This window comes from Haemaphysalis longicornis, unplaced genomic scaffold (genome assembly GCF_048455015.1).
Source record: "Haemaphysalis longicornis isolate Haplotype H1 unplaced genomic scaffold, Haemaphysalis longicornis Haplotype H1 scaffold_7, whole genome shotgun sequence".
NCBI lineage: Eukaryota > Metazoa > Arthropoda > Arachnida > Ixodida > Ixodidae > Haemaphysalis > Haemaphysalis longicornis.
Window position 1 is genome coordinate 51,686,569 of NW_027526422.1, and position 17,090 is coordinate 51,703,658.

Below are 17,090 nucleotides of genomic sequence, written 5' to 3' on the forward strand. Positions count from 1 at the left end.
AAGTATTGAAGGTAGCAGCGAAGCTGTAAGCAACCTTCACTACCGTCACGATGGTTTCAGTCCGCGATTGCAACCGATTTGCTTCTTCTTTGCTGCCGCAACGACCTTTACTCCATCTTTCTTGCTATAACGGCGAAGAAGAATCAGAGCGAACGAACGGAACGCGCACACTTAAAGTAGGCGCCCGCAGGGGCAACTTGTACCCTATCACGTGTTCTGTGTCGAGCAGGTGACGTGATTCCTCTTCCTGCAGTGACAGCCGAATGAGTAAAAGCCGTTTGACTCTCGGGTACTAACTCATGGTTGTAGCCGACTGGGTAAGACGAGTGACTAGTAGATAAACTTTGATCTACCCGACACGGGCTCGAATCCTGCCTATGATTTATTTTAGTTATACTTTTATACTGAGTCTTGTGGAACGCCGGCATCAACTTATTGCTAAACCGTTTCACTGTTAAAAGACCAGTGTTAACTTGGTTTTAGATGCGAAGCATCTCATGGTCGGGGCTATGTCCAGCCCTTGTCGTTGTCGTTGTTGCGCCATCCACACCCCCACTGCGCATGCTCGGCTTGCTGAACGCCCGGTGGTGTCTTACCCTTCTATGGCTCCTGGAGCGACAGTGTTGATGGTGTCTTCCTGGGCCAGCACGAGACGAGCACGTTTCCACTTTAAGGGCTCCTGGAGCGACAGTGTTGCCGGTGTCTTCCTGGGCCAGCACGAGACAAGCACGCTGAGCGCCTTCGACGTTTCATCGTAGTCGGCAGCGGCGTGCGTCGGCGAGTCTCGGCGGGCCGTGATTACAAGCAGCCCACAACCAACCAGGGAACGAGCATCGGCCTATTCTTCAGCAACTTTAGGGTTCATCCACTACAACAGCCCTAGACTTTGCATTTCACAGACCATAAGGCGGTCATAACCAAAGCGGAACGCCAGCCACTACGTTGAACATGACGATAATACAGTCAAACCCGTTTATAGGGAACTGCAATATGCACCGTGATTTGTTCGATATATCCAATAGTTCCATATAGCCGAACCCGCCTATAACGAGCTTATTGTTATGAGTTCGCATTGCGCGGTAGCCCCCCCCCCCCCTCCTCAACTCCACCATCCCCGCATGCAGAAACAAACACAGTAAAGTAGCCATTAATCATACCCAAAATAATCCATTTATTGCTATTAATGAAGCTTCTTTCCGCCTTAACTGCCTAGTTTGCGAAAAAACGGTGATTTTTGTTTTCACTTTTGTTTTGGCGGCTACAACTAGCATAGCATTCTCTACATGAAACATTGTTTGGAGCAGTACGAGTCTGCGTTCTCCAAAATCGAGGAAGCATTGGCGGAACACATCGACTGCCGAAAACGCTTCACTATAAGCATCGGCCGGCTTTCACTCGCGACATCATCGGCAACGTTGGCGAGCTCTTCACACAGTTCACCGATGCTGCTGTCTTGGTACGGACTCGCTGACTGGGCGGGTTCCGTCGTACGTCCCACGTGTCGGAAATAGTAACGGAAAGTGTCGGCCGTCACGTCGCTCCGTGCAAGGCTCAATGTCCCAGTCGCGGCTCTTGCTCCGTGGTCGCAGCCAATCCACATCTCAATCGCCGCTCCGAGACTATGCATTTCGGCGGCCATTCTAGGCGCGCGGAGTTCGATATATCGGATGTGAACTTCGTTATAAGGAATATGTTTCCTATGTATTTCCGTAATTGATTTTTTTTGTTTGATATATAGCATAATTCGATCTATCCGGGTTCGTTATAGCCGGGTTTGACTGTAATGGTTATATAAAGACAAACTCATACCACGTACAACGTCTTTCTCTCTCTCTCTCTCTTTAATGCCTCTCCACTCTAACACCTCCTTCCCTTTCCAATAAAAATTTCCCCGCATTTCCCCGAGGGGAAGAATGTGAAAGTGCGAATGCAGGAGTTGAATTTGCGCGGTTCGGTAATGTTCGCGAAAGAGAGATCACACACACACACACAACTACAAAGAAAGAAAGATGCATTTATTCACAGACACCTATTTGTGTTGTCGTTGTACTTGATTGCTAGAGCGGATCTCAGCTTTGAAATTTCGTGTCAGTACTCCTTTAACCGGGTGCATTAGCCCTTCTCACGCCCGATTCCTGGCCAATCCCCCTCGTGGGTATGTGCCATGCACAGACACCTATTTGTGTTGTCGTTGCACTTGATTGCTAGAGCGGATCTCAGCTTTGAAATTTCGTGTCAGTACTCCTTTAAGCGGGTGCATTAGCCCTTCTCACGCCCGATTCCTGGCCAATCCCCCACGTGGGTATGTGCCATGTCAGCGGCCAGGCAGCGCGCGCCCATCTCCCCCCGTTGCCAAGGAAGACGAGGAGATTCCTGGCCAATCCCCCACGTGGGTATGTGCCATGTCAGCGGCCAGGTAGAGCGCGCCCATCTCCCCCCGTTGCCAAGGAAGACGAGGAGCGCGCGCACCCGCAGCTGTTGCTATATGGACGGACGGCGGTTACCGGAATTCAGGGTCGCTTATAAAGTGCATTCGCACTTAAAATTACACCATCTTCCCGTAGGGGAGTAGTATGCGAAACAGCCATGGGGTCAACGCAATTTCCGATTTCGTAGTTCCGGTAAGTGAAAAGTGTGGTAGTTACCATGCAAACCAAACGGTAAATATAATGGTAGCTACGTGCTTCAACCTCAGGGAAACGACGAACTGAAAACTAATGGGCACTTGAATCGACCCCATGCCTGCTTCGCATACTACTCAGGGTTCCCCTACGGAAAGATGGTGTAATTGTTTTTTGTAAGCTGGCCTTCCCACACTGAATTCGGTGCAGTGAAGCCTGCTCACTCATCACTTCGGCCCAATATCTCTCTCTTCGGCCCCCTTTCCTCCTACGGAACTTCATATTTTGATGTAAGGCGCCGTACACTGTACCTTAAGTAATGTTTTTCCAACAATGCATTTGCGCTTAGAAATGAAGCCGACGTTAAAAGTGTCAATGTTAGCTTGTGTTTTGTAAGCTGGCTTTTTCTCATTATATGTCGCACAGTGAAGCCTACTGACAGTCCCGCTGACTGATTTCCCGGCGCGACGGATCGGTTGGAACGGGGGGTTTTTGGCCAACCAATAACCCGCTAACAGCTCCGCTGGTCATCCTTATTGACAGAGTAGAATAGCACTGATTTTTTTTTCCTCACCAGAACAAAGTTAAAATATGCGTGCTGTTGTGGGGCGCCGCGCTTTGACGTGGACGGATTGTCTTGGCTGTGGCGCTCTCGTTGACAAGACGGAGTAAGCAGGAGGAAGAACGTGGGTTGCTTTTAGATGCTTTTGAGGATACGGGCCAGTTCCTGACAGGGGTTTCTTAGGACATACGTTGCTACTGGGAACCTTAAAGGAAGTCTACTACTCTTTTAAATTCCCGGCTTTCCCAACGCTTATAGATTCTCTCTGAGATATTTGAGGTACCCTTTATTAAATTTTGAAACATCTCAAATGCTTTTGAACAAGGTGGAAAAACCAGTCCAGTCCGCAGGATAAGGGATCGTTAAACATCTGATCCAAATGTTACCTGACAAGCACTGGCTCGGCCCCATGTAGGTGGCTCGGCGCTTCCCCAGGCATTTTCCTGGGCCATATATACTATGCCGCACCCTCATGTGCTGTGAATAAACCAGCCCTGACGTTCGCCTTCCACGCAGCGGGCACACATTGAAGAGTGGACGTCGTTGTACCAAACCACTCTGGCAATCGTCGTGGCCTCTATAGCTAACAAGTTGTTCCTGGCAGTAGCCATGTTCGTGGTTGTCCGCAACTTCGGCCAGGGCCTAAAGGAGGCAGGTAAGTGGGCACCACTCTGTCTTTTACTGCGACTTTTCTCGCCCCCTAGGAACGCGAAGTATCAGCTGACCACAATGGGCGAATGAAGCGAGAGCACATTCTCGATGTAAATACGAGAAAATGGCAGAGCTTCTAGAATGGTGGTAAACAGCCAAACAGGGAGACGACACTTCAGCAAAGGTAATTAAATGTCAGAAGATGTAAGTGAATATCGTTATCTTGAACGACTTGCAGTGCTCTTCGCAGACATAGACCCCTTTCTAGATGTGCACTCGAGTGTGGCACAGTATACGATACCTTTGTTTCAAGAAAGAACGGCATACAGTTGGTGTTTGCTTCCGGTGACACTTATTGAACAGAAATTTCTGTATTTACGAGCCACACTGAAATAAAACTTAAGCGAGCCCACCGAGCTATGGAGGGAGGGATAAAACTTTGCAGTAGAGCGTGAGCATCGCCAATTCGGGAATAAACTTCCGTTAAAGACTTTTTAGCTCAAATTAAAACTCGGCATTGGTTCGCAAATGCGATGGAAAGGACAAAGACGAGGTCATCCTAGGGGGGCGGTTAAAAGAAGCTCGGGCCGACAGAAATCTCGTTAAATATATGAGATGAAAAAATTTGGGCAAAAAAATGAATGCTTATGAAGGACAAAAGGGCCTTAAAGCTCGATGCATGTCGTTGATTGTCATTTGTCGCCAACTTCCCCTTTAATTGGCTTACTGAAATATTGGCCACATAGTGGAAGGTGACGGCGGCCGGTTGATAAACCGACACTCATTCCAAAGATTTGAAAGGTTTGAAACAATGTTTCAGTCCTCTCATCCGTAATTACAAATGTCTGAAAAAAGATCCTTGAAACTGTATTTATTTATTTTTCTGTTTATTTACTTATTGATTTATTGAATAAACGTTTATTGAGAAAAGCCAATTGGAAAAGCCAGTGTTCCGGGAGATAATCGACAATTGAGCCTAATTGCAGGGACGATCACCCTGTGGGGGTTATTCATAGCCAGGAAAACCGAAGTCCGTGGTTGAAGTCCGGGCCCTGGTCTCCAGGTCTCGCTTGTAAGAGCGGTCAGAACTGGTCAGCCGGGCCAGGCACATCTCAAACCTGCGGTTCGTATTAGGGGAGAGGCGAGAGAGTAGGGCCGAGGGGGTAGTTTGGACGGGCTGGTCTGGGAGCCTGTAATGGTCGTCAGGTATGCCGTGTTCGCTGCCCGGGTGACGGTGGTAGGTGCAAGTGCGATGGCCATCTCCTTCGCATCTCGGGCATGAAAACCTGCTTTTCTGCACTTTTTCTTGTAGGTCTATTGTGTGCTCTGCCTGGAAATGTGTAAATATACTGTCACGGGTAAAATGATCGGTCTTGATTCTTGGTTCGTATCTATTGCAGCAATATGCACGCACACCTCGGTTGCGTGCGTACGTATGCTTTCGTTCTCAATAGGGGTTAATGAGAGTTCATTTCGTTTACAAAATAATGTAGTCTCAGAAGTCCAGGTTTACACATTTAATAACTACATCATGTGGGCCGTGTAAGTTCACAAGTAGAGGTATGTGCCGACTGGGTATTTTTGGCTACAGATACCATATACACGTGAGGATCTTAGACAGCTTTAAAAGAAGTGTAAAAAACTGGCATTAACTGAGGAATCAATAAGTGCCAGCTTGTTTTGTATTGTGTGTTCGTTCTGCAGCTCGTTCCACTGTAGGATCCCATTTGACTAAATTTCAAGGCAACCCCGTGGTTTAGGTTTACAATGCACTCGAACGTCCAATCCAAGCCACCAACAAAGCAAATTCGGCGAATGACAGAGACGATAATAAAATTTGAGTCAGAAATGCAGTCTGCGCTGTAGCACCCGCTTGCATTGCGTGATGCCACAGCGAAGAATGAACTTCTGGATCAAGAGGTATGCCCGGTACCGTCTTCTACAGAATTTCATTGTCGGCGGCGTGGATTGGTCAGTCGAGGGTATTGTGATGGATTGATTGTAGTGTTTAACGCGCCGACGCAACGCAGGCAATGAGGCGCGCCGTAGTGGAGGGCTCCGGATTAATTTTGGCCACCGGGGGATCTTTAACGTGCACCGAAATTTCGTACACACGGACGTTTTTGTTTTTCGCCTCCATCAGAAAAGCGGAGGGCATTGTGGTGGAGCTTAACGACACTAGTGCCTTCGAGTGTATGGTCTGCAGTATATGCCACTGTAAAGCCCTGAGCGAAGCACAAACTCATCCTGCTTATTTTCCTTTGTTCCGCAGTGGAGGCCGTCCCGACCAACCATCACCCACTCATCGACGAAGCCGAAGAAGACGAAGAGGAACCTCGTCGCGACACGCCAGCCGTGTGCGGTGGACGGGAGCCTCGGTTGCCTTGCTTTCATAGGAGCTGGTCACCCGAGATACGCAGGCTCGCATCGACAAGAGAGACTGAATCACCTTACCCGTGATAGATGCGTGACGAGAGCAGACTAGTGGACATTTGCTCATGCATACTTCTGATGGAACTGTTTCTCGGAGAAATGCAGCTATTGATGGACAACACATGGCACAGGCTCACCGCCCCGCATTAAAAGCACGCACGCACGCACGCACGCACGCACGCACGCACGCACGCACGCATGCACGCACGCACAAACGGAAAATGTTCAAGTGTTGTGGGTTCAGATCCCACCGGGGTGGATACGCTCCTCCAGTTTATTCTTTAGGCGGAGCTTTATATAGGCGAAAGGATAGCCCGGCGGTGTTGTGTACGCAGGAAATTCCTCCAGTGTAACCCGATGCGCATCCATGAAAAAAACAAGCTGGAGAGAAGGTAAAATTTTGTGAAATTTTATGATTTGTATTTTCACACAAATCTGGTGGAAAGAAAGGAGGAATGACTTGAGAAAATTCGGGGGCAAAGAATGGATTCGAGCAGCGCAGGGCAGTGCTGGTTGGAGGTTGATAGGAAAGGCCTGAGTCCTGCAGTGAACTTGAGTAGGCTGCTGCTGCTGCTGATGTTAACGATGTCCGTGCGTGCGTGCGGATGTGAGTGTGTGTGTGTCGGTCCTCCTCCCGTGGCACGAGCAATACTGGACGAGGCTTGTGTGGCCGCTGATGCGCGTATTTTCATTAGAAAGTACAAATTTTCTAGTTTCACCTGATACAAAACAATATTCTGCAGCTGCTATTTCATTGAAAGCAAATGCGAGATTTCAAATGTGAAAAACTAAGCTTTTGCTTCACTTGCATCTTATTAAAAACTGATATACGACTACTCGTAATTAGACGCGGCTTGGTGTGTGCTTAGAATACATGTCAATAAAAATGTCGTTCTCACACATTTTTGTTCCATACAAATAAATTTGGCATACGACCATTCAAAATTAGTTAAAAAAGAGAAGTTCATGATCAGGAAACGTTTACATGACTAATAAAAAGCAATAAATTCTAGTATGCACGTCGCTAGCATCCGCATTCGTAAAATAGCGAAAGTGTGATGCATTCTTTGAGCGGTGTTTTAGTTGTTTGATATTTTAACAATTAATATCCCAAAGATTGATTGTAATGCAACAAAATGGATTGATTAATTCATCAGAAAGCGCCCGCAGTCTGTTAAACTGAATCCTTCAATTTCCGGTACTATATATGCACGTTACGTCAGCAGTCTGAATAAAAAAGCTAGTAAAAGGGTAGTAACGGCTGTATTTACTAACTCCTTACCAGCTTTACTATTCCGCAGAACGGCCGTAAGCTTTGCCACTAAGCATGGACCCTAAAGGCTATTGTTACTAGTCTAGACCATGTACTTTAGTAACTGCTGATTATTTGATACTAACATTCATTGATACTAACAAAATGATATGACTCATTGAACATAATAACTACATCCTTTTCCCACTTTCACAAATTCGCATGCGACTTGTTTATAATCATATTAAAATGCCTAATTACAAAATTATCGCTAAAATGTTTGATTTTTGCGACAAGCCCACCTACTCTATCAGAGAGCTTTCCGCTGCTGTCTATAAAAGGTAGAGCAGATGTATTTCTAAGGTACTGAGTTATACTCACTCTCCCCGTGCATCTTGTCGCGGTTTTCTTGCTCAATTTATTTGTGGTGTAAGTGTGATATGTGCGCGTTGAATGTGTCTTTATGTCGTGCTGCGTGCTCAGCTGATCCACAGTGTCACGCGTAGCTGCGCTGCCCACACCTTTACGCTATGGTGTTCACAAGCACGCACTTTTTTATCCTTACAGCCTTTCGTAGTTAAAACACCTTTTAAAGGTGTGTGCTATGGGACAAGATTTGTACACCCTTTGCGGCCAACAAGGGTGGGAAAAAATAGAGTGCGTACAAACTAGATTAAGGTCCGCTTTTTGCCAGGTTATGCATGAGCAGTTAGTAAAAGCACGTTGATAAGGGGAGCATTATTCACTAGGACATTTCTGTTGAGGGTAATGGCGCTTACTACCGGCTTTAGTTAGTAAACTTATTAGTGGTACATTTACTACCTCCAGTCCCGAAGTACCTAGTGGATGATGTGAAAAGTAACTGGTTAGTTTTCTTTCAGTAAATGCAACCCCCTTTTTTTTAGAGTGAGGTGTCCAACATAGCTCTGTGCTTGAGCCTCTTTTATTTTTATTTGTATCAGTGACATCGCAACTGACATAACCTATTCAATTCACCTTTTTGTAGACGATTCTGTAATTGTCAGGCACAGAACCAACTCGATATCTGCGCTCCGGTCCGACCCAACGAAACTATAGAAATCAAGTCATCGGAACGTATCTGCCTGAAGACATGCCTTTATCATTATACGCAGAAAATATCTCCGTTTTCTTTTTTCACTCTGATTTCCGCCCTGATTTTTTTGCTGTTTTTCCCGACTCAACCATTCGCGTAGAATTGAACCAATTTTCGCGTCAACAGCAAACAACTATAACCAACAACAACAATAAAAGCAGCAGCAACAACAACAACAACAAAATAAACGCATCTCTAGTCCTCAGCATCGCAGAGTGGAATATGTTGCCGGATTGATAAATATACATGTGTCACATAATGCGTGTACCCTGGGTGTGTCATTGAAGCAGCAGTAAGCATGATAATGAAGCTAATCCTAGACAACCAGGAAAGCTAAGAATAACCAGCTGAACCTTAACTCACGCTACGTGAATCCTGGCATAGCCGCGCTAAGCCACAGCTATTTTTTTTCAAACAGCACTGATATCGTTAATTCAAAATGAGTACCTAACGCGAATTGATATATCTTGCCTTTAATGATGTTGAAAACAATGGGTAAATATTCGAAATTTATTGCATGTAAATAGGTGTTTAGATTGTAATACGCATATGCATAATTTGTAACCTTGGATTCCTGTGTAGGCTTATCCTTTCTCTGTTACTTGTTTGACTATTCTCTTTTTCCAATTTCCTTGCGTAATGCCCTTCGGGGCCCTTAGGTTATTAAACAAATGAACCAACAAACGGATCACAATGCGCCATTTTAAATTATCAAGGCCAACTCCCACTTTATAGACTTTTCACCCCGTACTAGATGTTCTGTGCTCCTATTGTGGCAATAAATCAATATAATACTGCGGTTAATATTGTAAAATCGTTTACTATAATTAACATCAGTATCTAATCAAATACTGGAAGGAATGTCTAACATGCCTTGACACAATGTAACTATTTTCGATGTTTCCGCTCTAATGGAAATAAACACAAGCGCAACACGTCCACCAACCAGTTAAACTTACCAGGTTTCACCTCACATTTTACGTGTAGGCCTAAAGGCCGAGATGGTGGGCTTATCGTTCTTTTTAAATACGGCTGGCTGTGTTCTGCTGTGCGGATGTTTTGTGATGCACATCAATCCTTCTCCTTAAAGGGGCCATGAAGACAAAACACAAGTTTAGTTCACTCACAAGATTGCCTCGTTAGAATCCTGCTGACTACCTTTGCCGTAAACTTCGTTCAAATAAGGTGTATAATTAGGAAAAAAGGGAATGGCCATGCGACCCACTACACTCGGATACAACTCAAGAAAAATGCGGCTTTTCCTCATCAAAAGGCCCCCATCCAGCCAATGGTGTCACCGTATCAACGTGACGTCATGGTAGACCGCCTCCACGCCGCGTTCACGGAAGAAATCAAAGAGCATGTTCTTCCGCGCTTACGGACTTCTACCAAAATGGCCACCTCCGCTGTTCGCATGGCTGTTCGCGTCAATCCATCGGCGTCGTCCGGCTCTGAGAATGATTTTTGTGCCGTTAAGTCGTATTCCTTGTTTGCGTGTTGTGTGCAGTGTTCTTTACATGCTCGATATAACGCAATCGCTATGGTGTTTTTTCTTCTGCTTTGTGAGCGGCCGGCGTTGCCGGGAAATAGCCGCCGCCGCAGGTACTGGATTCTGTGTACGCTGTGTGATACAAAGCGGTCGTCGTCATCCTGTGCGGGTGTTTCATCTTGAGCGTGAAGTGCTTCTCATTCTAACGTTTAGTCCCTCCTGTGTCTGTGCTACCCACGTTATCGCACCAGTTACTGCGATAGGGGGCCATAACTCCTTGTTTATTTCTCGTAGATTACTCCAGTCGTAAATATTACTGCTGTGCATAGCGCACGACGTTAACGTCATGGGGTGTTATGCACGGGGCCACTATATTATCTCTATGCACGGGGCGAAACGCAAACAGCGCGACGTCGGGCGCTGCATTTCGTTAGAGCATGTGTCGAGCCGTGTGTCCCAAGTCCATGCCCGGCGCAAGCGTATTCGCCCAAATTGTGAACAAGTCACCAAATACAAGAAGCTGAATTTTAGCTTTTTTTAACGTGAATGCGTACGAGCTGTAGCTTAGCTCCGTGATGTGATTTAATATGCCACCTTTTCTATTTTGATTCTCGGTTACGTTGAGATTCCGTTGTTAAATGTGTCATTTGCAGCTGGTATGCTTTCGTCGCCTGTTTTAGATGCAAAGTATCTCTTGGTCGACCCTCCGTCGTCCGGCGTCCGCACCTCTCCCCCTACACTATATAAAAAGAAATAGTTAGCGGCGCCCGGTTTCGATCTCACGGCTCTCTGACAGCAAAGGGAGATACGTGGCGCTCTTCCCACTGCGCTACAAAACCGGGTCAGGAGCAAGCGCTACGAACGCGCCTTATGTCCTTGACTCATTCAAACTACGTCAAGAAGCTACTGATACAACGAAGGCATGCGAAGCTGAACGTCAATGGAAACGACGAACTGAAAACTGAAGGATGTTGAATTTCCCGTGGGAAAGCTGTGGCGGGAAGCTCCACGCGCCTTGCAGTTCAACCAGAGAAGAGGACGAAGAGGGCGGGCAGCGGGGTAGGAGCGTGAGTCCGCAATAAAGAAAGACGAGAACCAGGAGGTGTTCGATCAGATAACGCCGGTGTCGGTCTCTTCGCTGTCTCTACATTTCTCTACATTTTTCTGACTCTACATGGGGGTTCACACTGCATTCTCATTCGTGCTCCGATTAATGAAACAACATATCGGCAACACAATGGAACCTACACAGAACCCCTATGATGCTTCGCGTCCTCCTCATGGTTCCCCACGGGAAGATGGTGTAATTTTTAAAGACGATAGTCTTTCTTGGGCTACTTAATCCCAGAAATTTTGGTCTGTCTGTATGTCTGTCTGTCTTTTTTTTTCTTTATTATCTGTCTGTCTGTCTGTCTGTCCGTCTGTCTGTCTGTGACTCGATTCAGCCACCCGGCAAAGTAAAACAATGCCTGCGCAATAGTCTTATATAGTCACAGCTAAATGTGCCCGTCTAAGTCCGGTGTAATGTTCATACTTGTCAATATTGTTGAAGAACAACAAGACATTACGCATATATAAGACAACAAATTAATACAGAAGTGATATTTGCAGCGTTCCTTTATAAAATTCGTACATGTTTGATTTTGGCGAGATTAAATACTTCATCAACTGAAGAAAAAAATATCACTCCGCCGTCACCTGCTGTCGCCCGCGCCATATAGCTTCTGGCGGCATTTGAAGAAATCAAGTGGGAAGAGTTACGAAAGGTTCCACTAGATAGGTTCCACATTCTGCTTGGAGCGCACGTGGACTAGGGAAACGCGGTTCTATAAACGTTGAAGTAAGGCGCTTCGATTCACACGTGTCTTCGCCGTACGGCAGCGTTGGCATCGAGACACCCGGTTTGGAGCAGTGGAACGCGGGAAATTTAGAATGATTTAAGCAAACCTTCGGCGTCTTTACCTTGGGAGGTGCGCGATGCAACAGGAACAACATGAGAGGTGAGCGGGAAAGCGAAGGAAGGCATTTACTTGGCAAAAGTCGATGAAGACTATCGTCTTTTGATGACATTTGCAACGAAAGGAGCAGATACGCGGCCAATTTTTTAAAGACGACAGTCTTTCTTGGGCTACTTAAACCCAGAAATTTTGGTCTGTCTGTATGTCTGTCTGTCTGTCTGTCTGTCCGTCTATCTGTCTGTAACTCGATTCAGCCACCCGGCCAAAGTAAAATGCTTACTGCGCAATAGTCTTATATACTCACAGCCAAATGTAAACGTCTAAGCCCGGTTTATATGTACATACTTGTCAACTTTGTTGAACAAGAACAAGGCATTGCGCAAATATAAGATAGGAAATTAGGACACAAGGGATATTTACATGTTCCTTTATTAAAAAATTTCTTGGTGCTTGGTTTTTCGATAGCAAATGATATTCTACATCTACTGCAGAAAACCGCCGCCTCCTGGCGGCATATGAAAAATCACGCGGCAATAGCAACGAATGGTTCCACTAGCTAGGTTCCACGTTCTGCTTGGAACGCACGTGCAGCACGGCCACGCGGTTCTATAAACCTTGTAGTTGGCCGCCCCCATTCACGCGCGTCTCCGCCGTACTGCAGCGCTGGCATCGAGGAACCCCGCCTGTAGCAGTGGAACGCGGTAAATTCAAATCGCCTTGCGGAAACCTTTAGTGTGTTTACCTTGGGATGAGCGCGACGGAACAGGAACCAACGTTACTAGAATTCTAGTAACGTTGACGGGAACAGCATGAGAGGTGAGCGGGAAAGCGAAGGGGGGCATTTCCTTGGCAAAAGCCTACAAAGACTATCGTCTTTTGACGACATTTGCAACGAAAGGAGCAGATGCGAGGCCAATTTTTTTGTTGTAGCACTTTAAGTTGTTGTTTTGGACAAAAACCTTTGTGAAATAAATACGAATAGGAATCTGCGTTCAGTTTGCATGGTCTATGATAACAAAGATTATACATGAGTACTACCACTGTAAGTTCAATTTCATTGTCTTGCTTAGGCTTCGTATGGTCGGCTATAGAAAATCCTTTTTATGGTCATCTTTAGCTATTTGGCCCAATAATCTTTAGACTTTTCTATGGCTGTCTTTAGCGATTCGTATCGCCATTCCTATGGGTGTCTTTAGCTTCTTCTATAGCCGGTTCTACGGCTGTCTTTAGCTATTCTTATCGACATTCCTATGGGTGTCTTTAGGTTCTTCTATAGCCGGTTGTATGGATGTCTTTAGCTATTCGTATTGAAATCCCTATGGGTGTCTTTAGCTGCTTCTATAGCCGGTTCTATGGCTGTCTTATGTCTTCTTTGGATATCGCTATGGCTATAGAAGAATCTAAAGACACCCATAGGAATGTCGATAGGAATGGCTAAAGAAAGCCATAGAAATGTCTAAAGATAATTGGGCCAAATAGCTAAAGACAACCATAAGAAGGTTTGTCAATAGCCGACCATACAATATTTTTGCATGAGCTGCAGCCAGAAGAGAATCACCACTACTTGAAACACAGCGACAGCAGCAGCCGCTGAGAAATTATTGGCACGCTGCCATGCCGGCATAGAGCCTTGCAGATCTCTAGAACTTGTCCTGTGGCACTTAGGTGCATTCTGTAATATATGCTCCGTGAACACTTCAGCGATATAGGGGGAGCGCGAGGTTGCGATTGCAAACACTTCGCCAGTTTTCATTCACGAAAGGCTTAAACACAGGCATTCAAGGAAAGCAAAATCAAGGGGTTTATTCATTCCATTCATCACATAAATGGCTAATATCTATGCTACTTCACCACCAGTAAACAGTTGTTCACATACGCTGATCGAAAAACACAGCACACGCATTCCAACACCCTGGCTCACGCTTAAGTGACTCGCTCGACAGCCACACTACGCGGCACATTCCCCGCGAACGTCCGCCGAGACACAAATACCTACAGGTGCTGGGTAGTCCATAGAAAAGAAAGCACTCGGAAGTCGTTCATTACACTCAGTACTCAACGCACACAGCTGCAAGTTCGGTAGCTAAAATGGAAATGCACTCTCAATAAAACAATGAAGACGGTCGCACACAATGCAATGATAAAAAAAACCGTTTTTCCAAGTTCACTCAATTAGTTCCTAGTAAGTTTTCTCAGTTCGCGAAAAAATTATTTTTGTCACATCACCGCGGCCAAATCTTCACTTCTGTCTACGTTGCAGTGCCCATGTGGTGCAGGGTAGTTTAGAAAAGTATTCGTGAACACCAAAAAACGTCCTGCATTTCTCGCACTATAGAGTCTCTTCAGTTCGTAAGATCACTCACCCTAGAGTTTTGCGTACGATGAAATTCCTGTCACAATATCGCAGGTATCCATTTTCGCATGACTTGAAGTTGATGTTGAATTAATCGTAACACTGTCACCGTAAACACCGAAATTCACGACACCAAAAAGCGACACATTTGCTTGGCATCACACCATCTACACGAGCACATTGCCGTCGAGTCGAAATTCCCAGCACCAGGCAACACGTGCCATGCCCGCGCACATGAACAAGGAGACGAAATGTGGCTGACTGAGTACATCCAGGTATAAGCAGGTCCATCGCGATAGCAAATAGTGCGGAGATACATGCCCATCTTTCGATCTTTTTCTAACTTGTTTGCTGGTAATTTTTTTTGGTAAGTACAAGATCGCTTAACGTTTTGTTTTCTTCATCCGAAAAAAGTTGTATCTGTTCTCAGTACTCAGGGAACATTGTCACTAGCATTGCTGCGCGCAGGAATACTAACACAGCGCGGGCCGCACGGCCATGTCCTTCGGTACCCATCGCCAAAACCAGTATGTCAAACAAACAAAAGAAAATAAAACAGGAAGCAGGGGTGTCCCCTCTACCCTTTCATTGCTTCCCAGAATTTCTTCACCGCGCCTCCTTCGCCCGGCGTGGGTCGCTCTCCCCCTTTCTCAATGACTAATCTGAAAGTGGGGTTCGCGGGAGAAAGAATGCGGTTGTTCGCAGCTTCCACCATATTTCTGAGAGAGCGTACCCTGGGCCGCGAAAGTTAGTTCCAATCTGCTTCGACGCTGTGAGGGCCGTTTTCAGAGAAGCCCGCTTTTTCACTTGACCGCGGCAGCGAAGGGCCACAGAGGAATAATTCTACGAAATTATACATCTTTCGGTCAACGTTCATTTGCAAGCTTTGCGGACGCGCAGTATCCAAAGTTGCAACCTGAATTTGAGCGTTAATCAGTAGCTTCTTTTAATTGTACTTTTCCCGTATTGTTGGTATAATAAGTACCTAACCTTATTGAACAAATACGTTCATATAACCGGCCGATCAACCTCATCATCGTTATCCAATCTGTGTTGTAGATGTAGCTAGGTAAATCATGAGTATATGAATTTCGCGTCATAAGTCATATTGAAACCAGCAGAATAGGATTTAATGGTTGCTCGAATTATACCTTTATAGGCGAACACTTTTCGATTAGCGGCTGGAAACTTGGAGCCGTATGTTACTATGTAGTTAGTTAAAGAAGTCTTTATGGATGCAGGCTTGTCAGTTCTGCGCCAAACGCTTTCTTAATGCCGGCAAAATGTTGCTTAATTATCACACATCTAAAGGTTTACAGTTATATATTGTACTGTACCCAGCAGCAGAAGCTTTTATGGCTGCCTCATTTTAGCTTTAAAGCAAATTCTCTCCAATAGCTAGCAGAAGACATCCGTATGGTTCCAAGTTTGTAGACTTAGAGCTAAACAACGGCCCATAGCCAGCCAAATGAGCTTTTATGGCTTTCTCTCTATAGCTTTAGGACGAACTCTTTTCAATAGCTGGCAAAAGACAGCTGAATGGCTTGAAGTCTGTAGACTTAGAGCGAAACAACGGCCTATAGCCAGCCGAATGAGCTTTTATGGCTTTCTCTCTGTAGCTTTACGACGAACTCTTTTCAATAGCTGGCAAAAGACAGCTGAATGGTTTTGAGTCTGTAGACTTCAAGCTAAAAAATGGTCTATAGCCAGCCAAAAGAGCTTTGCCGCGGCTGGTCTGTAGAACTAAAGCCGTACACATTTCTTTAGCTGGCTACAGTTACCTGAATAGCTGTGACTCTATAGACTAAACACATTAGGATGTTCTATAATCGTCTAAAGAGAATTGTATGGTTTACAGTCTTTAGTGCAGGATCTATAAAAACTTCAATAGCTGGCTATAGCCTAATTTATGCCTTTTTATGGGTGACCATAGAGACCCATAGGCGGCCATAGCTCACCATACATTTTTCAATAGACGCCCATAAGGCATTTTTGTATGGGTGAGCTGTGCTTCGCGGCAGTGAAATTTCTTAAGCTAGATTTTAACGGTATTACCAGCTGCAACAATGCCTGTGAAGACATGAAACGCAGTACTGAAATCAAATAAATCTCCTTTCAGCTTTTCCTACACATGCGCATGCATATTTTTCACCAAATCAAATTCTTAGATCAGATATGTGCATTATTGAAGCTATATAGGCACTGCTCGCCTTGTGTTTATGTAACTTAAGTAACAAGCTGCTGCTGTAATGGTCATCTGCATGCATGTGCTGTAACTTCGAGATAGAGCATTAAGGGTGGAAAACATGTCAGCATTTTACCCATTCTCTCTATCACATCACATGTGGCTGCTGGAGCGAGAAGCTCGCTGCTCCAGCAGTGCTCAACATCGTGGATGCCAAGTCGAATAGTAAGCTTAACGCTCTATCAGAAGACAACTTGGCTCAGCCAGCCACACAAGCACACAATGTTCAGTTACATGCTTTCATGTAGGCATTTTATTTGCAACTGTTTCCGCATCCCATACGTGCATAAATGTCCAAACAATGTAAAAAACTTGCAGTGAAAACCCAAACTAGTGTCTTGTCCTGTAGGTGAATCGTGCCTTTATCACCATTTACAGTGTCGCACAAGGCTCTCCAACGCCACACACCGCA

General features: G+C 45.5%; 1 protein-coding gene across 4 annotated transcripts in view; it reads left to right on the forward strand.

The window, feature by feature from the left end:
* LOC144145611 (uncharacterized) overlaps nucleotides 1-7,098 on the forward strand; it is a 31,409-nt gene extending 24,311 nt beyond the window's left edge. For 3 of the 4 annotated variants that reach the window (XM_077677286.1, XM_077677284.1, XM_077677285.1), the window contains 2 exons: nucleotides 3,700-3,838; nucleotides 6,107-7,098. In XM_077677286.1, coding sequence (XP_077533412.1) covers nucleotides 3,700-3,838; nucleotides 6,107-6,294 — 327 coding nt within the window. In that variant the 3' untranslated portion in view covers nucleotides 6,295-7,098. Of the gene's footprint in view, nucleotides 1-674; nucleotides 834-3,699; nucleotides 3,839-6,106 lie in introns of those variants that run through there. The other variant, XM_077677287.1, reaches the window with a different exon arrangement.
* Nucleotides 7,099-17,090: the final 9,992 nt, after the last annotated feature.